This window comes from Lampetra planeri, chromosome 74 (genome assembly GCF_965212315.1).
Source record: "Lampetra planeri chromosome 74, kcLamPlan1.2.h2, whole genome shotgun sequence".
In the NCBI taxonomy this organism is placed as follows: domain Eukaryota; kingdom Metazoa; phylum Chordata; class Hyperoartia; order Petromyzontiformes; family Petromyzontidae; genus Lampetra; species Lampetra planeri.
Window position 1 is genome coordinate 2,326,812 of NC_136179.1, and position 21,419 is coordinate 2,348,230.

Below are 21,419 nucleotides of genomic sequence, written 5' to 3' on the forward strand. Positions count from 1 at the left end.
TCCTCCTCACTCGTCCAGGCCTTTGAAGTGAAGACAGGGGTTGTGGAGAAGGAGACGAAGGAAGAGGTGAAGGAGATGATGGAGGATGAGGTAGAGACAGAGGAGGAGAACTCGGAGGAAGAGAAGGCAAAGGAGGACGAGATTGTGATGGTGACAATGGAGAACACGGAGGGAGAGGAGAAATACAATACGGAGATGGAGGACAAGGAGACAACAAAGGATGAACAGATGGCCGTGGTGGAGGACACGGAGACGACGGACAAAGGGGAAACAATGGTGGTAGAGGAGAAAGAGAAGACGGTGGTGGAGATGGTGGTGCCGGAAGTTGAGGAGGAGATGAAGGAGGAAGTGATGGTGCTAGCGGAGGAGAAGAAGATGGAGAAGATGGAGGTGGCGCAGGAAGAGGACGAGGTAGAGGAGAAGATGGTGGTGGAGGATGAAGAAGAGGGGATGGAGGAGGATGAGACGGAGGAGAAGATGGAAGAGGTGCAGGTGGAGATGCACGAAAAGAGGAAGCGAGGGGGCCTCGCTCGCGTGGCGAGAGCGATCAACTCACTCCTCCGCCGCGTGCTGCTTTGTGGTGGCAGGTCCACCGCCCAGTAGGGGTGGTGGTAGTGGTCGTGCATCAGTGCCAACCGTGACCACTATCACCACACTACCCGCCCACCCTGTGATACTCGCTACACACACCACACGGTTCCCCAGAGAGACGGTGCCACTGGGACCACAGCTGGGGAATGAAGCTGAGCAGCAGATGCCAGGACTACAGCGGAGAATGACTGCTGCCAGAAGACCTCACATCACACACACACACGGGACTATGCCATTAGCATAGCTGTCCCCACACTGGGCCCCTTCCATGCTGGTTTTCATCCAGGCAGTCCTCATGTCTAGATGTTTTCGCCTGAGGACGACCGCTCGTGTTGCGATCGAAACGTCGTGATTTATTTATTATTATTTTATTTTTTCTACCTACGTGACTTTACTGAAAGAACCAAAGAGTATGAAAGACGTCTTGTTTGCTGATGTTGTTCATGTCCGTGTACATCGATATCCCACATTGCTTACACATTCACACCACACACAATGAAATAAATAGAAACTAGAACGACTTCCGGGGATGGGCAAAGATCGAGGAAACTCTTTCAATGGAGCGAGTTCAATGAGTACGATTCAACATCTCTCTGTCAGTCTGTGTCTGTTCGCCTCTGTGTCTCTCTCTGCCTGTCTCTCTGTCTATCTGTCTCTGTGTTCCTCTTGTCTGTGTCTGTCCGCCTGTCTTGTCTGTGTGTCTATCAGCGTTTGTCCCACCGGAGTCAACGACTGTCAGTAGCAGCAAGCGCCCGTTCAACTCCCACGGCTACACGCGACTCAAACTTGCTCCCAAAACACAAAGACAAAGATCCCCCGTGTAGACTGGATAGAATGTTGGGGCAAGTGCTGTTAGCGAGCACCTAATACAAAGACAAAGATCCCCCGTATAGCCTTAACAGAATGTTGGGGCAAGTGCTGTTAGCGAGCACCTATTAAGATTGGGACGGCACACGAGGGGGTGGGTGTCCAGCACCACGCCCGGCCGCCTTTGTCTCCCTAGTGGCGATGTTGACACACCGCACCGGGTACTCGTTTGAGGCTGAGTCGACGTAGGAGAGGCTCAGGACCGGTTCAAAAGTCGTCACTGGCGGTGTTGGCCACGAGCGGGAATGGAACTCGGCTGGTCGGTGCGGAGCGCAGCGCTCACCACGACACTGCCGCTCCCCTTCTGTCAACAAACTTGAACTCTGACCCCGCCCTCTGACGTCGCCGCTCAGCGTGACCTCATCGGCGTCAAATGCCAGGGGGAGGTTTGCCTCGCTAGTGACGTTATGTCACCCACCTCCCCACCACTGCGCTCTTGAGCGTGACGTCATCTCTGCTCGGCCGCTGCCGATATCTGTTCCAGTGCCAATCCTTATTTGGGCAAAGCTAAGCCCGGTGATTGGTGGCTCATTAACATAATTTATTCGTGAAAGTCGTCGCGAGTTTATGGCGACGGGTTCAGCACGCACGCCCCACCCCTCCGTCGTATGGGCTGGACTCATTAACATAATTTATTCAAGTTAAGACCCGCTTATTTGCGGGAGGGGAGTGTCTTGTACCCCGGAAGTGACGTCACTGCCTGCTGCCGCGCGGCTGTTGCATCTCGGCGCTCGCACTGAAATCCAAGGTGAGAAATTCTCATCGCGGTTGTGATGGTGGTTGTGGTGGTGGTGGTTGTGGTTGTTGTAGTTGTGGTGGTGGTTGTAGTTGTTGTGGTGGTTGTTGTGGTGGTGGTTGTGTACCGAGGTAGAGCCTCGCTCTCGTAGGGATGTCAATTGAGTAGCAGCGAGCATGGAAGCGATGTCCAGGTTGGTACTTTACAACGCGGGGCCTTGCCTCCTGCCCTCGGCTGATCGTGTTTGCTTCAATTCTCTCGCTTAGTTTAGCATTCTGTGGAAGAACGTAATCAGCCAGGCTATGCGTTCATTGTGTTGACCGACTCTCTGTGTTGCATTGCATTAGATTTCAAATGTTACGAAGATTGTTTGATTAAGTGCAGTCATCAAACCTCCAAATCTCTCATTGACACAAGGCCCTAATTATAATATGTTGTAATAATTATTAAATGTTATTATAATTAGAATATATAATAATTATAATATGTTATAATAATTATTAAATATTATTATAATTAGAATATATAATAATTATAATATGTTGTAATAATGATAATATGTTATAATAATTATAATATATATGGAGGGGACATATCCCTGGAAGGATCTGTGGGCCATGGAAGCGAGGCGGTTGAGCTTTTCCATCAGAGCAACATATGACATCCTTCCAACACCAGTTAATCTTCACCAATGGTATGGTGAAGATCCGGACTGTGCCCTCTGTTCCATGCCAGCCAACCTCAGGCACATTCTCACAGGGTGTAAAACAAGCCTCACCCAAGGACGCTACACTTGGCGTCACAACCAAGTCCTTAAAAACCTTGCGTCCGCCCTGGAGGACAAGCGAGCTGCCACCAACTCCCTACCACCCCCAGCAGCATCACACCCCTTACGGACGACCTTTGTCCGCGAAGGGGCTAAACCACCGAAGAGCGGCTCTACACCAATAGAGCGAGACCAGCTGCGCTTGGCCCGCGACTGGAAAATGCTAGCTGACATTGGCCGGCAACTTGTGTTTCCTCCGGAGATCGCAACCACCACCCTAAGACCTGACATGGTGCTCTGGTCCCGTTTGCTCAAGAAGGTCTTCATCATTGAGCTCACAGTACCCTGGGAGGACTCAGTAGATGAGGCTTATGAGCGAAAACATCTGCGCTATGCCGATCTAGCTGCCGAAGCACGGCATCATGGCTGGAACACAGAAGTCCGACCAGTGGAGGTGGGCTGCAGAGGTTTTGTGGCAACATCTACAACCAGACTGCTTAGAGACCTGGGAATTAAGGGCCAGAGCCAGCGTTCGGCAATCAAAGCTGTATCGGAGGCGGCAGAAGGCAGCAGTCAGTGGCTCTGGATGAAGAGGAAAGACCCCAGCTGGGCCCCAAAGTGAGAGGGCCAGGAGGTATGAAGTCAACAATGCTTGACTCAGGGAGGAGGACGCCCCTGCCATGCATAGTCCCATGGGATGTTGGCTACCAACAACAAGGCAACTCCTATGACTAATTGGGAATGGGACGCAAGCGTAGGATTGATCACCCTGTCGCTGGCCGCCTTTGGGGAGGGTGTATAGTATGAAAGGCCGAAACACCCTAGGAACCAAAGGGTCACTACTGACGATGCGCTCCCCAAATTTCACCAGGCTCACTGTTCATGAACTCTTGGAAGTTGTTGTATACTAAACCCTTCTTCCAAACTTGATATTTTTATATATTATTATTTTACTTGATATATAATGAATGAAAACACCCCAAAGCGCAGCAAACTGCAAAACACCAGGTGTTGTTAAGTAATGAACTGGAGGAGGGCTAGGATGACAGAATTTGCAACCTTGCCTCAAGGAAAGATAAATCCAGGGTGAGTGGTCAAACGAAGTGGGTCAGCTCAAGGCTGTGTGCACAGGGGAGGGAGCTGATGTAAACAACCCTGCACGTCTGAACGTGAGGGGGCCTTTGACCTGAAATTAAGAATAACATTCCCAGAGCAGAAGGTTGGATGGCCACAGTGAGACGAATAAGAGCGTTGTATATCTCAAGGATGCAGACTCAGCTGAATAACAAGGCTGCGGGGGTCACCAGAAGTTCGCGTTCGCCTAGTTAAGACGAAAAGCTCAATTATTCTGTATTGCTATTAAAGTAACGTTAAAGTCGGAATTTAACAACAGGATAGGCTAAAGTTATTGATATTCACACCCACTCCAATTAAACCAGGCCACAAGTTACGCCTACTGAACCATCACCATCATTAAGTCAATATGAAATGTTATTTCCATCTATACAACTCAACCCAAAGCATATGACAATCAGAACCTTCCTAAGTCAAAATTGAATCGCACCCAGACAGGAGCGAATAGTCGATATAAGGTTGAAGAGGGAAGGAAATTAAGAGCACGGCGAACTGCAAACGTAAGCAAAAAAAGCCGGGAACGACACCAACCCAGCGACCCACCAGCCCAACAACAGCGAGTCGGGCTTCGACAGGCCATAAAAGTAGAAATAATAACTCCCGGGGTCAGGGGACATCAGAAGAAGCAGGCAGACAAAAACCAGAACTGACTCCAAGGTTCAACCGCCCTCACCTACAAGGAGTGACGGAAATTAATGAGGCCTTGAGTTAACGGCGTCAGCTGGACAGCAACAACAACGGCGAGCAGAGACAGGGTGAGGCAAAGACTGCGAGGCTATGAAATGCAACTTCATGTCAGTAAAGCCCTGACCAACAAGTTAAGTTAAAGACATCACAATACATAATATCGTACATAACATCAATGTTAACGCTATTCACCGTAAACTATATTCCGCTTATATAACCATGCAGACACCAAGGAATACGAATTCCTAGGATCAAGAAACTTACCCCTTAACCTAAGATATCGGAAATAAATTAATAATAATAAGCCTATGCATGAAAAGACAAAAGTAAAACTTATGAAAAGCCAGGATAACGGGATGAATCACCACCAGGTCGAATATAAAATACATAATAAAAGAGCGATGTTAAACCCAGGGTCGGAGAGAAAGGGAGATCCCGGCCGTCTTTGTATCCCCGCAGCGCGGGATAAGAGTGTGTATACGCTCGGGGAGGCACCTCCACTTGGGTCAAGCACCACGATGGGAAACGGCAGACCTTAGGTTACATACAGAATCATAACTGTGAAATGGTAAGGGACAAATGTTAAAACTTTTTAACCATTTCTTTGTGCATCGGTGAGGGTCGGAGGGAGTGTTGCCCTCCCTCCAGGTCGTGCAACACGGACAGAGACGCCTGTGAGACGATTTGTAACGTCTGTGTTTTGGTTCATGAAGAAGGCCAGACAAGAGATAATATTGCACCCAGACAGAGAGACGACTTCGAGGCAATTTGTAACATCTGATTGTTTGCTCGTGGATTTTATGGAGGGAGTATGACAACGGAATATACCGTGGGTGATGTACACAAGGACATACGGACGTACGGACACACACATGGACACACCTACCTACGGACAGATCCTGACACAGCAAAAATCGAAAGAAACCCCGCCTTGTGGGCAGGACCCAAAGGGATTTTTCGGCATAAAAGAAAGGACCCTGAGCATTGGAAACCAGCTCGACCGGGAGGGTCGACTCAGGAGCGAGCTGCGACCAGCGGGTCGGCTCGACTCATCTTCAGCTCGACCGGGAGGGTCGACTCAGGAGCGAGCTGCGACCAGCGGGTCGGCTCGACTCATCTTCAGCTCGACCGGGAGGGTCGACTCAGGAGCGAGCTGCGACTAGCGGGTCGGCTCGACTCTTCAGCTCGTCTGGGACTCAGCCGAGTTCGATCGGCTCACCGGAGCCGGCTCTCGGGGCTCGACTCAAGCGGCTCCCCATCTCCTCTGCAGGCGGGCAAGACCCGCTTGACAGCTCAACTCGGCCTGCGTGGGTCAACCTCTGCCGAGTCGGAGGTCTCTGCTGCCGCCGGAGGTCGCGGTTTGGCGACGAGGCTCTGTGCTTCCCCTGGTTGACGACCCAACACTGCACGCTGCGAGCGAGCTGTGGGCGCCACCTACCGACCGGGCATCCAAACCAAGTTCACCACGGTGACAGGGGAGCGACTGATACGTATGACGCGCACCGCCCCCTCACCACACGACCACCAGGCGTCTGTTTGACATAAAGAACCGACTCCGAACACTGACTATTCAAGACAACTCTTACCACTCAAAAACACTCGAGACCGAGTGATGGCCATCCGTCGTTTATAAGAGTATTCGTAATTTTTATCTTTAATATTTAGTGGGCTGTACTCTTAATCGCATAAATTCCCAACAGATCCATCAATACGAATTGATTCTTGGCACCTCCTTCCGCCGAGCCATGCTCACGTGGGAGTGGTGGCCCACCAGATCCTTATCAGGTGATCTGGTCCCCAATTAGTAAACTTGATAAGATAACGATCTTCGGAAAAGGAGCACCGTCGCAGGCCCTTACTCCGAGCCATTCTGTTGTCAGATAACCTGCCGATGTATCTGTTGAGATTGGTGCCTTTAAGAATAATAACTGTTTTTGATTGTGTTTTTCATCACCGTATAATCTTTCAAGTATCTTTCAGTCATAATCGCCGCACGTACTCGCATCCTCTACAGAATATTCAACTGTCCCGTGACCCAAGGTGCTAACAACGTGATAAGGGTTGCATATGATCAATAAGGAGTGTGGTACTGCGTGAACAATATTGAGTAATCATTCATTAACGTTAAGGTTTTTCTTAGCATAGTATTTGCATGTTTTAACGACTCTCTCTCACTAACAACCATCGCGTTATGCGGGATACATGTGCCGTTGTCAAAGTGAAATCAGACAATCATTGATGATACTGTATTGATGCCGTGTTGACGTTCCGGGAATGAGAGTTCGCATACTATATCATAGTTGAGGTTGAATTAGTAATAAATTGATTAATACAGAAGTGGTTGTGTGATTCTTTCCTGAAATCTATGTATAAGATCTGCTTCTGCGTTGAGATCTGAACTTGGTGACCTTAATAAACACACTAATACATACTCAGTAAATGTTAAAGCGATAACGGGGTGAACCGGGGACCTAAAAATAAGCGAGAATGAGACGAACCTAGACAACGATGCCGAGTTAATCTAAGTTAATCTTGCATACTTACACCACACCTGCATAACTGCATACGATTAATTGCCTTATTCCGATTGATAACCCACCCTCGTCACCGAGGCGGGGTCTGGTTATCATAACGACTTGCATTATCATAATTACACCCACTCGCATAATTACTACGATTACCTCTCGAATTGGCATAATTAAATGTGCATAATTACATAAATTAACATATTTCCGGATAATTACACATTTGGCCAAATTTCATTTGATTATTATTATTTTCACTGAATATTCATAACCCACATATACAACATAATAATTTCACCCACGCACGCATACAACATAACAAATTTTGATACCCAACATATACAACAAAGTGCTTGCACAAAGGATAGTAACATCTCATCCTGTGTTCTTTGGAATCTGAATATCTGGACTTGTCCAGTGACTGCTGAGAAAGATCAGCTGACAACAGGGGAAAGTCCTTGTGGCGGCACGGAGAGACGGCTGACAGGAGGGAATAGACCCCACTGGGACAGTCATGGGTTAGCTTCCCATTTCTGTAGTTTCCCATGCTTCGCAGTATGTTGGAAACACCCGATTTAGCTACAGAAAGTCAACATACGAGAATACCCCTAGAGTCTGCGAGAGCGGGGGCGGAAGATGACTCATCGACTGACAACATGGTAACGACTGGACCGGAAACGACTACGAGTAATGAGAGCACAGCACAAGAGAACACCACAGCAACTGTCACAAGTTCCGCTGCAACAGCAGGCCACAAACAGATGCAGGTATGTGTCTGTGGTTGGAGGAAAGTTACATCACACCATGGGTTGAGGATCCACCAGGGGAAGAAGGGGTGTTTGGGTAAAGAGAGACAGAGGCCTCGCATTGATTACTTTCTGCGAAAGCGATCAAATCAGTCGAATGAAGCACAGCAACTGGACGCAAACCATAGTTTGCAGTGCATCAGTACCACTGTCATGGAGGACGTAAACTCAAGCACCGAAGTAACAACTGAGGTGGAACCAACAACAGGAGTGGAACTCACCCAGCCTCCGAGACCTGCAATCGAGAGGAGACTACCAGGGCACAGACCGTATGTGAAGTGGCCTGGCGCCAGTGACAAGAAGTTGTGGGAAACAGTGAATACTGACCTCACCTTGACCCTCGAGAAACTTCGAGGCACAGTGGAGAAGAAGTTGGAGAGGATGGGGGACATCATCTATGAGTACGGGGCAGAAAGCTTTGGAGTGCAAGAGGCAAAAGGCGGGAGAAAGGTTCCAACCCCACCAGTTTCCAGGAGGCAACAAGAAATCAAGCGCCTCGTTCAAGAAAGGAGACAGCTTAAGAAACAGTGGAAGAAAGCCTCGGAAGTGGAAAAGGAGGGCATAGAGGCACTTCAGGCTGACATCAAAACCCGGTTGGCATCCCTCCGTAGAGCAGAGAACCTACGGAAGCGCAGAAGGAAGAAAGAACAAACTAGAACTCGATTCTATAAAGATCCCTTCAAGTTCCTTAAAAGTCTCTTCACGAAAGAAAAAAGTGGAGTTCTAAAAACAACAAAGAAAGACCTAGAAGAGCACCTGAGAACAACAAACTTTGACTCAAAGCGACATGAACATCTGGCCATCCCATCAGATATCCCACCCATTGAACCCCCGGAACATCATATTGAGACCAGCCCTCCGACATGGAAAGAGGTGGAAAACACAGTTCGAAGGGCAAGAACAGCATCAGCCCCGGGGCCAAATGGAGTCCCGTACAAAGTGTATAAGAACGCACCAGACGTCCTGAGGTTCCTCTGGAGGCTTATGAGAACAGCTTGGCAAAAGAAGATAATACCCAAAGTGTGGCGTAGGGCAGGCGGGGTCCTAATCCCTAAGGAAAAGGATGCAGTGAACATCAACCAATTCCGCCCAATCTCCTTACTGAATGTCGAGGGTAAAATCTTCTTTAGGATCATTGCCCAGAGGATGGCCGAGTACCTGCAAAGGAATGCCTACGTCGATACATCTGTACAGAAGGCAGGAATATCAGGGTTCTCTGGCTGCTTGGAGCATTCCAGCATGATCTGGCACCAGATCCAAATGGCCAAGGTGGAGAAAAGGGACCTCCATGTAGTCTTCCTCGACCTCGCCAATGCATTTGGCTCTGTGCCCCATGAACTCCTGTGGTCTGCCTTCAGATTTTTCCACATACCGGACACCATCACAACCCTGGTGAAGTCGTACTTTCAGGATCTGCAGTTCTGCTTCACCACCTCAGAGTTCACCACCTCATGGCAATGCCTGAATGTAGGTATAATGGTGGGATGTACCATTTCTCCATTGGCATTCATAATGGCAATGGAGGTTATCATCAGATCCTCAAAATGGGTTGCTGGTGGACAGCGAGTCGACTCTGGTTTTCGCCTCCCTCCACTCAGAGCCTACATGGACGACATTACAACATTGACCACCACTGTCCCATGCACCAGGAGACTGCTCAGAAAACTCGAGGATAACATCAGCTGGGCCCGTATGAAGATTAAACCATCCAAGTCACGCAGCATCTCGATTGTGAAGGGAGTACTCTGTGACCTGAAATTCTTCATCGGAGATGACCAAATCCCAACAGTGTCTGAGCAGCCGGTAAAAAGCCTTGGAAGGTGGTATGATGCAAGCCTGAAGGACAAAGACCAGGTGCAACAGCTGCGCAAAGACATCAGTAGTAGCCTACAGTCCATCGACAACACCCAGCTACCTGGAAAGTTAAAGGCCTGGTGTCTGCAGTTTGGTCTTCTACCCCGGGTGTTGTGGCCCCTAGCAGTGTATGAGGTTCCAATCTCAACAGTGGAGAAGATGGAAAGAGGTGCCACGAGCTACTTAAAGAAGTGGCTCGGAGTTCCACGATGCCTTACCACCATAGGCCTCTATGGAGATGGTGTCCTCAAGCTGCCCCTCACCAGTCTAACCAAGGAATTCAAGTGTGCAAAAACCAGGCTCCAGATGACACTGAATGAATCTCGAGACCCAGTGGTGAGCAACAACGCGCCGACCTTGGCAACTGGGCGCAAATGGAGGCCAGGAAAAGCAGTCCAGGAGGCAACAGCAGCCCTCAGACATGCTGACATTGTGGGTCATGTTCAGCAAGGGAGAGGAGGCCTTGGGCTAACTAGCCGTGCTGCTTGGAGTAAGGCCACTGCACCAGAGCGGCGGAAGATGGTAGTGCAGGAAGTACGCCATCAGGAGGAGGCTGCAAGGTGGGCCAAGGCAGTCTCTCTTGCCAAACAAGGACAGTGGACTCGATGGGACAGTGTGGAGAAGAGGAAGATCAGCTGGAAGGATCTGTGGGCCATGGAAGCGAGGCGGTTGAGCTTTTCCATCAGAGCAACATATGACATCCTTCCAACACCAGTTAATCTTCACCAATGGTATGGTGAAGATCCGGACTGTGCCCTCTGTTCCATGCCAGCCAACCTCAGGCACATTCTCACAGGGTGTAAAACAAGCCTCACCCAAGGACGCTACACTTGGCGTCACAACCAAGTCCTTAAAAACCTTGCGTCCGCCCTGGAGGACAAGCGAGCTGCCACCAACTCCCTACCACCCCCAGCAGCATCACACCCCTTACGGACGACCTTTGTCCGCGAAGGGGCTAAACCACCGAAGAGCGGCTCTACACCAATAGAGCGAGACCAGCTGCGCTTGGCCCGCGACTGGAAAATGCTAGCTGACATTGGCCGGCAACTTGTGTTTCCTCCGGAGATCGCAACCACCACCCTAAGACCTGACATGGTGCTCTGGTCCCGTTCGCTCAAGAAGGTCTTCATCATTGAGCTCACAGTACCCTGGGAGGACTCAGTAGATGAGGCTTATGAGCGAAAACATCTGCGCTATGCCGATCTAGCTGCCGAAGCACGGCATCATGGCTGGAACACAGAAGTCCGACCAGTGGAGGTGGGCTGCAGAGGTTTTGTGGCAACATCTACAACCAGACTGCTTAGAGACCTGGGAATTAAGGGCCAGAGCCAGCGTTCGGCAATCAAAGCTGTATCGGAGGCGGCAGAAGGCAGCAGTCAGTGGCTCTGGATGAAGAGGAAAGACCCCAGCTGGGCCCCAAAGTGAGAGGGCCAGGAGGTATGCAGTCAACAATGCTTGACTCAGGGAGGAGGACGCCCCTGCCATGCATAGTCCCATGGGATGTTGGCTACCAACAACAAGGCAACTCCTATGACTAATTGGGAATGGGACGCAAGCGTAGGATTGATCACCCTGTCGCTGGCCGCCTTTGGGGAGGGTGTATAGTATGAAAGGCCGAAACACCCTAGGAACCAAAGGGTCACTACTGACGATGCGCTCCCCAAATTTCACCAGGCTCACTGTTCATGAACTCTTGGAAGTGCTTGCACAAAGGATAGTAACATCTCATCCTGTGTTCTTTGGAATCTTACTGCCATGTGATTAATATTTCTCAACAGCAGGTCATGTTATGTGGTATGAGGTAATTACAGGGATCTCAGAATTAGTTCCGTGAATCTCCACGTGCTTCGTTCTCTAATACATTACTCGTCCTTTGAAATAATTTAAATTTCCGTAGCCCAGGAGTCATGGCGCCAGTCGACCACGTGGGGGGACATTATGGATGAAGTGGACCCTTTCCCAGGCCAAAGCTACGAGCATCCCTCCCCAAAGGTGTGTATGGGGTCCATGGGGGTAAAACACCACATTCTCCTACCATTTCACCACACCATTGCACCAAAACATCACTAGAACTCACATTATCTCTTCACGTCACCTTTCTCATCACACCACCACCAACTCAATACACCGTCACAGAGCCTCAATGCGTCAATACCATCACGACACCATCTCTCCAGAACATTCCACAATTTCACCTCTCTATATCACAACACCATCTCCCAACACCATCACTCCATCTCTCCACCATCACGTCATGCCATATCCCACTCGTGCAGGCAAATGAAGTCGCCATTCATTACCAATGAAGACAGAATGATATCAACAATCTCATGAATTATGTCTGTGAGCTGATTGGAAGTTGACATTACAGTTGCCCATTATGGGTGCTGCAATAAAATTTGTCCAGATTATGGGCATCCAGATCTTTACAATAGAACATTCTATAGACACTATTGCCCGTGATGATTGTTGCCAAAAATCGCCATGAAATCGTTGTAGACTATCACTGCATTAAGTGCGTGTATTGAATTTGTGAGAATATGAGGAAGTAATATGTATTTTGATAATATTAGGTGATGGTGTATATTCATACGTTTGCTAGCATGTTTGCATGAGTTAATGTGCATTATTGCATCCGTACATAGATGTGCCAGTATGCATTTTTGTTTGTCTATGTGCCCGTCCATGTTTGTGTGCCTGCGAGAATAGATTTTGTCCTGAGTGCGCATGTCTGAATGGTCATGTGCTTATCTTCGCGTGAACAGAGGAGCATTGGGGAGGTGAAGAACTTCAGCGGAGTGAAGCGTCTCCAGGAGGACAAGCGCCTTGCGAAGGAGAAATGCACAATGGAAGAGAAGCGCCCCAATGAGGTGAAGCGCCTCGCCAAGGGGAAGCACCAAACGGAGCAGAAGTGCCTTCGAAACAATATCCTCAACGACGTGAAACGCGTCATGGAAAAGCGCCTCCTTGAAGAAACGCGCTTCATGGAGGAGAAGCGCCTTCGCGAGGTGAAGCGTCTCAAGGAGAAGCATCTGGAGGAAGAGAAGCGCCTCATAGATGTGAAGCGGGTCAAGGAAGAGAGGCGCCTCATGGAGGAGAAGCGGGTGGAAGAAGAGAAGCGCCTTGTCGAGGAGCAGCGCCTCATTGAGGTGCAGCGGGTCGAGGAAGAGAAGCGCCTCATGGAGGAGAATCGCCTCTTTGAGGTGAAGCGTCTCATAGAGCTGAAGCGTCTCGAGAAGAAGAAGAAGCGACTTGAGGAGAGGCGCTTTCGCAAGGTGAAGCTCCTCGAGGAGAAACGTCTCATGCAGGAGAAGCGCCTCGTTGAGGTGAAGCGTCAAGAGGAGGAGGAGGAGCACTTGATGGAGGAGAAGCGTCTTGTGGAGCAAAAGCGCCTCGAGGAGGAGCAGCGCCTCGCCAAGATCGAGCGACAATGGCTCCAGACCGATACCACCAGCAGCAGCACCACTACCACTGACAACACCTCCACCGCCGCCGCCACCGCCGCCACCACCACCACCACCACTGCCACGTCCTCCAATCCTGTTCGGGGCCCAATAGCTCCGAGCTTTGGAGAAGAGGGCTTCCAAGAAGATAAAGCAAACTCCGGTGTCGCTGAGCCACGGTAAACCAGTCTGCGTGTGCGCCCTGTGTGTTTATTTTTGTTATTTATTGCCATGCTTCTCATGCAGCATCAGCCTTACTCGGTCACGAAACTTTTTTTCAGGAGGATCCTGCCAAGTCTGCTCGCATTTTGCAACAAAGTTGCTACTGTTTGCGATCCAAATTGAACGATTTGCATTGCTTGTGTGGGTTCAGTAACAGGGAGAAAGCTGCAGAACCTTCCCAGAACAGGTGGCTGCATAATCCACACGGAGAATGTGACCAAACGTGGAAATCAAACCCAGGTCAATGTTGCTGTGACGCACAGGTGCTCAAGCCCTGTCGCGCGCTCAAAATTCACAGACACTGGAAACCCCACGTGTACATTCCGCTATTCTGTCGACAGATTTATTTTTCATAACTGAATTCTAGGTTAGACCACGTAACAAAGTGGGCATATCTTCACCATGTAACCCTCCATCCACCGTGAGATTTTCGCTGTCTATCGCCTGTTTCCAGGCCAGCTGCCAAGTCGCCTTGTAATGCACAGCGACAGCTACCACTGAGAGGGGTGTCCAATTTAAAACGCGATGAGATGAGAGATGCGAGAGGCTCATCGCATGCAATGGATGTGTTGAAGCGGCCAAATGGTCGTGCACTCATTCTTCACCGCTTACAGTTCAGATCTTCCTTCCCGCCCTGGCTGTTATTGCTGCTGCATTAACCACACTGAGCCACACCCATTCCATCACAGTGGACGTTCAGGATCTCTATCGATGCCATTTGAAATGCTTAGGACATTATGTGCAAGGGGTCAATTAGAATATACATATATAAAAATGTCAATCTAGATTTGAAGTTTCCGTGACTACAGGGATCCATACTCTTTGGTTATATCGGTAAATTCACGTAGGTATGAAATCAAATAAATTAAATCACGACGTTTCGATAGCCATGTTGTTATTGCAAGAACGTTTTTTGCCGTGGTTTTCTCACCTGATGATGATTGCTTGTGTTGCAATCGAAACGTTGTGATTTAATTTACTATATTTTATACCTACGTGACTTTACCGAAAGAACCAAAAAAATGTCATTTCAAATTATTCAGCTAAATTTGCACAGCAACGCCACCCACTACTGTGAAGCTACAGCAGTCTGTGTGGGACACAGCTGCACCTATCTCAAGGATAGCCTGGCGCCATGAGAATGACAGCACCAATACTAAGCACACTCACTGGCCATGTCGTTATTGCTGTTTCTATTCAGCTCGAATTAATCCGCCACACATTCCACCCACGGACGATGCCTTCATATCGCCTGCCCGCCGTACTTTTCTTCATTATTGACAACTTGCAGCTCAGCACACGGCAGATGCCTGCACAGCGCGACTCACGACCTCCTCTCGATACCAAGATCCAGGATGGTCATGTCTATGCGCTGCTTCTCGGTGGCAGCCCCAACAGTCTGGAACGATATCCCTCTGCACATTCGCAGCATCACCTCAATCGCCTCCTTCAAGAGACACTTAAAAGATCACCTCTACAATTATGCCTTTGAGCGACTCTGAGCTTGGCTCCGCGCCTCTGAGTTGCGGCCACTACGTCTGCAAATTTGCGTGCGTTACAAATTGAACTATTATTATTATTAGATGGCGATGCCTGCCGTAGCAGGAAGGTGGAACGGTGTCGTGTTGTCTCTTCACAGATCTGTGCCAGTGCAGCCCTCCTCCTCACTCGTCCAGGCCTTTGAAGTGAAGACAGAGGTTATGGAGGAGACGAAGGAAGAGGTGAAGGAGATGATGGAGGATGAGGTAGAGACAGAGGAGGAGGAGAAATCGGAGGAAGAGAAGGCAAAGGAGGACGAGATTGTGATGGTGACAATGGAGGAGAACACGGAGGGAGAGGAGAAAGACAATACGGAGATGGAGGACAAGGAGACAAAGGATGAACAGATGGTCGTGGTGGAGGACATGGGGACGACGGACAAAGGGGAAACAATGGTGGTGGAGGAGGAAGAGAAGACGGTGGTGATGGTGGTGCCGGAAGTTGAGGAGGAGATGAAGGAGGAAGAGATGGTTCTAGCGGAGGAGAAGAAGATGGAGGTGGTACAGGAAGAGGAGGAGGTAGAGGAGGAGATGGTGGTGGAGGATGAAGAAGAGGGGATGGAGGAGGATGAGACGGAGGAAAAGATGGAAGAGGTGCAGGTGGAGATGCACGAAAAGAAGAGGAAGCGAGGGGGCGTCGCTCGCGTGGCGAGAGCGATCGCCTCACTCCTCCGCCGCGTGCTGCTTTGTGGTGGCAGGTCCACCGCCCAGTAGGTTTGGTGGCGGTGGTCGTGCATCGGTGCCAACCGTGACCACTATCACCACACTATCCACCCACCCATTGATACTCGCTACACACACCACACGGTTCCCCAGAGAGACGGTGCCACTGGGACCACAGCTGGGGAATGAAGCTGAGCAGCAGATGCCAGGACTACAGCGGAGAATGACTGCTGCCAGGAGACCTCACATCACACACACACACGGGACTATTCCATTAGCATAGCTGGCCCCACACTGGGCCCCTTCCATGCTGGTTTTCATCCAGGCAGTCCTCATGGGATGACCTTGCCATGGTTTCCAGGACATGGTCGTATTAGCATTTTATTGTGCTTGAATGTATGTTATGTGCAAATGCACATCATTAGTCGTAAATGCGAGGGAGGGGTTAAGAGGTGCACGTTTAATCCAGTGTTAACATTTATTTTAGCATCATATTTAAGGACACTGTTGTTGATAAGAATTCGTCTGGACGTGGCACGTGCCTTGTTCTACTCGATCAACCAAATTTAGTACAATGTTGGTCATACAGGAGTGTGATTTCATTCATGAGTAGTATTCACAGAGCCCCTATGACACTAAACTACCTAAAGTTATGGTTAAACAAAGTAATCTTGAGTGACTTAATTCTCAGCTCAGACATGATCATCGCAATCATTTCCAAAGACGTCTGGGGTCCTGCGAGAGCAGGTCCCGACTACAAACAGCTGGGCAGCAGAATCGGAAGTAGCTGCGTCGCCCTCGAAATGTGATGTTGCTGCTGTTGTCGCTGCTGTTGTTGCTGCTGTAGTTGCTTCTGTTGCTGTGATATACGCAGGGAGGTGGTGTTCCGTGATGGGATGACGCCTTTGATTAAAGCCTCTGATCAAACTCACGCGATTGACGCCCTTGATCGTCGCGTTTGATCAACTCTGATATTGTATACTCTCACATGTTAAGCTCTAACATAGTGAAACATAATATTATAACCTATGAACTAAAACCTATCCATTGTAACGCTGTAAAAGAATATTACCTATTGGGGTTCACTCCATCGTCGAGAAGGCCGCTCTCTTCCTTTTCTAAAGTTACATGCTAATTTCTCTGCATTCACTTTAAATATTTCTCTGCATTCACTTTAAATCGAGGACAAAGTTTTTCCATTTATTCAAAATAAGCGCACAATTACACACTGAGATGCACTTACATATTCATGCATGAAGCACAATGGGCACATTACCCTTCGGTATGTTAATATACACGCATATTGTACCTTCCAAAATTAACAATCGAATGCAAATATCCTGAAAGACAAAGGATTGGATCTTAGGGGGGGGAGTTATAAGGCAGCTCAGAAGCAGAGCTCAATGCCATTTCGAGAGGGAACTTGATGAGGTTGGACGCTCGACTCGTCGCTCTGCTGATCGCCCTTCAACCGCGAGACAACGCAGCCTGGCAAGCACAATTGCTGTGTCGACAGTTAGGCGACTTTGCTTAGGGAGAGTTCGTGGAGACATCTTCAGACGGGTTCCAGACATCGATATACCGTGAATCTCCAAGTAAGTGTCTATTTTCGTGGATAAACTCTTAAACGTGTTCGTCGTCAAATTTTCGGGATTTTTTTGCGTCTCGGTTAGACGCGAGTGTCGTTCTTGTTTTAGCAGTTAACAAAATCCAAAGCTCAACGCTAAACATCCTTGCGGCCGATAGCATACTTTTTACTCGATAACACCGCTGCTGTTACTACGCTCACATGGAGCAGAGACGCTCTCCACAGCCCCACGCACACGGAGGCAAGAAGCCATTCAATTGCTCTGTGTGTGGGAAGTCCTTTTCACGGCCATCACATCTTCAGAGACACCAAAGAACACACACGGGTGAGAAGCAATTCCCGTGCTCTGTGTGTGGGGATGCATTTTCAAACTCATCACATCTTCAGAGACACCAGAGAACACACACGGGCGAGAAGCCATTCCGGTGCCCTGTGTGTGGGAAGACATTTGCACAATCGTCAACTCTTCAAGCTCATAAGAAAACACACACGGGCGAGAAGACATTCCTGTGCCCTGTGTGTGGGAAGACATTTGCACTCTCATCACATCTTCAGAGACACCAGAGAACACACACTGGCGAGAAACCATTCCTGTGTTCTGTGTGTGGGATAGCATTTTCACTTTCAGCAAACTGCCAACGCCATCAGAAAACACACACGGACGAGAAGCCATTCCTGTGCCCTGTGTGTGGGAAGGCATTTGCACAGTCTTCAAATCTTAGCAGGCATCAGAAGGTCCACAATGATAGGAAACTGAAATCAAAAGCTGAAATTCAAGGTGCTGCAATGAGTCCTGAAGAAGTTTCCACCTTCGATCCCATGCAGTTGGATCCCGAAAGATGGCTGGATGTAATGGAGTGGCTCGACGATCAAACCGAGAGTCAGGGATGACTGAACAAATATTACGTCAGGTAATATTTGTTAGTTTTACAGTTTTTGTGAGAGTTTAATGACGTGCACAATGGTGGTTTGTAATGTTATCGGATTACTTGCCGAAGTGGCGTGATGAGCAGTGGTTGTGATATGATTCAATTCCGGACAATATTGTAGTGTTTAAGTCTTCCTGTTGAGCTAAAGTTGGAATGCATCTTTAGTTAGATCTTTTCTCAACATTTTAAACGGGTTTTTTCAAGTATATAGCTTTTTTTGATTGGTATTAATCGACTTTAGATAACCGATTTAAGGATGTACATTGATGACGCGTTCGTTGGATATATGGCCTTGACTTCAACATAGACGCACAGTGAACAAATGTGGTGAACTAATAAGGACATAATGAGGAATGATACTTTAGCGCGTTGGTATTCCTGGAACGGATATGGTTTGCATTGTATTGTAACTGTTTGAACATAGGACATAATACATTCGGTTCGAGTTTTGACTTAAAAATGATTGCAGATGAATAAAAACGTTTTTTTAACAAATGTGTGTCCGTTTATTTATTCATATCAACAACGTGTTTTAAGCGAGTTTCAGGTGGAGGATCTTCGTCACACATCTGCCCTTAACCGGCAGCATCTTGTTTTAGCAGTTAACAAAATCGAAAACTCAACGCTAAACATCCTTGCGGCCGATAGCGTACTTTTGACTCAATAACACCGCTACTGTTACGACGCTCACATGGAGCAGAAACGCTCTCCACAGCCCCACGCACACGGAGGCAAGAAGCCATTCAATTGCTCTGTGTGTGGGAAGTCCTTTTCACGGCCATAACATCTTAAGAGACACCAGAGAACACACACGGGCGAGAAGCCGTTCCTGTGCTCTGTGTGTGGGAAGGCATTTGCACATGCATCAAATCTTCAAGATCATGAGAAAACACATACGGGCGAGAAGCCATTCCTGTGCCCTGTGTGTGGGAAGATATTTGCACACTCATCAACTCTTCAAAACCATCAGAGAACACACACTGGCGAGAAGCCATTCCTGTGCTCTGTGTGTGGGAAGACATTTGCACAGGCATCAAATCTTCAAGATCATGAGAAAACACACACGGGCGAGAAGCCATTCCTGTGCCCTGTGTGTGGGAAGACATTTGCACAATCATCAACTCTTCAAAACCATCAGAGAACACACACAGGCGAGAAGCCATTCCTGTGCTCTGTGTGTGGGAAGACATTTGTACGGTCATCAACTCTTCAAAATCATAAGAAAACACACACGGGCGAGAAGCCATTCCTGTGCCCTGTGTGTGGGAAGACATTTGCACAATCATCAACTCTTCAAAACCATCAGAGAACACACACAGGCGAGAAGCCATTCCTGTGCTCTGTGTGTGGGAAGACATTTGTACGGTCATCAACTCTTCAAAATCATAAGAAAACACACACGGGCGAGAAGCCATTCCTGTGCCCTGTGTGTGGGAAGGCATTTTCACAGTCGTCAACTCTTAAAAGGCATCAGAAGGTCCACAACGATAGGAAACTTAAATCAAAAGCTGAAATTCAAGGTGCTGCAATGAGTCCTGAAGATAATTCCACCTTCGATCCCATGCAGTTGGATCCCGAGAGATGGCTGGATGTAATGGAGTGGCTCGAGGATCAAACAGAGAGCTCGGGGTGACTGAAAAGAATATTATGTCATGTGGTTATACCTATTAAGCCGTATCGAGTACTTTTGTGTGTAATTTTGACTATTTTAGTTTTACAGTTTGTGAGAGTTTAATGACGTGCCCAGTGGTGGTTTGTAATGTTATCGGATTACTTGCCGAAGTGGTGTGATGAGCACTGGTTGTGAGAGGGTTCAATTGTAGTCGTTAAGTGTTCTTGTTTAGCTAAAGTTGAAATGCGTCTGTAGGTACATCTTTACTCAACATTTTAAACGTTTTTTTTTTCAAGTATATAGCTGATTGGTATTAATCGACTTTAGCTAGCCGATTCCAGGATGTACATTTGTAATAAAAGACTTGACCACGATCTCTGGCTCAGTGTCCTTTATTTGGTCCGTACTGCGTTCCCACACGGCTGTCTCTCTTATTCTCTCAGTGCTGGTTCCGATGTTACTCCAGTCACCATCAGCAGCCCCGCTGCTGTTCTTTGTCGCTCTTGCAGCCCCACAGCAGCTCCGCTGCTGTAATCTCACACAGCTCCCTTGGCTGTTCCTGCTGCAGCTCCAATCTCCTCTCTGCTACTCCGCAGCTCTGACAGCCTCGTGCTGTCTCGCCTCCTCGTCGCTCCTGCGACTCTTGGCAGCCACCCCGCTGCCTCTCACACACAGCCTTACTGCCTATCTCTATCTGCAGCTTTACACCTCCCAGTAGCTCCCTACTGTTCCCGGGGTTGGCTCCCGCTTCGACGGTGCCCCCTCGGCTCGTACGCCCGCGTGGCCCCACACCTTTCCATTCACACCCCGACTGCCTTCTCTTTCCGGTTTACCCACTTAAGGACCCCAACCTTTCACCCACGTCACCTGGCTCCGCCTCCCCGTGACGTCACATCCGGAAGGTCGCTTACGCCCGCATTACACCACCCTCCCCCGTAGAAAAAACCCAGCCGACCTCGGCTGAACAATACCAAAGCGTAATGCGGTGAACCGACCTTCCCCCTTAAAGGACACTAAGCATGCAATATAACAACAAGAACAACAACACAAGTAACATCGACGAACGTACGAAAGCATGCGATAAATACGACGGCAAGAACAAGAACAATAACAACATACAATCAACGAAACGTAAGCGATTTGGAACGAGTGCGGGTCGCCGGCCCGTCCCGGACGGTCGGCGGCCCACTTGTAGAACGGGGACGCGATGGAACACGAGGAATGGCAGGGGGTAATTCCCCTGCTGCGATTGGAAGTCCACCGACGTCTCGTGTCCCTGACGAATCAGTCTTGGTCGTGTTCCGCGAATGCGCCTGCAGCGGGGTCGGAAGGGTCGCAGGGCTCGAAGGTCCGGCAGCCCTGGCAGGCGCCCTCCGAACAGGCCCACTCCTCCCCCGCGGTGTCACGGTCGGCCTGTCTGGAACAGGTACGACAGGCGCTCTAGCAAGATCAATGGAC

At 48.9% G+C, this 21,419-nt stretch overlaps 1 protein-coding gene across 1 annotated transcript in view; it reads left to right on the plus strand.

Moving 5' to 3' along the window:
• LOC144737813 (uncharacterized) overlaps nt 1-21,419 on the plus strand; it is an 83,772-nt gene that overhangs the window by 47,113 nt on the left and 15,240 nt on the right. Inside the window, exon 3 of the mRNA XM_078620687.1 lies at nt 17,726-18,198. Coding sequence (XP_078476813.1) covers nt 17,726-18,198 — 473 coding nt within the window. The remainder of the gene's footprint in view (nt 1-17,725; nt 18,199-21,419) is intronic.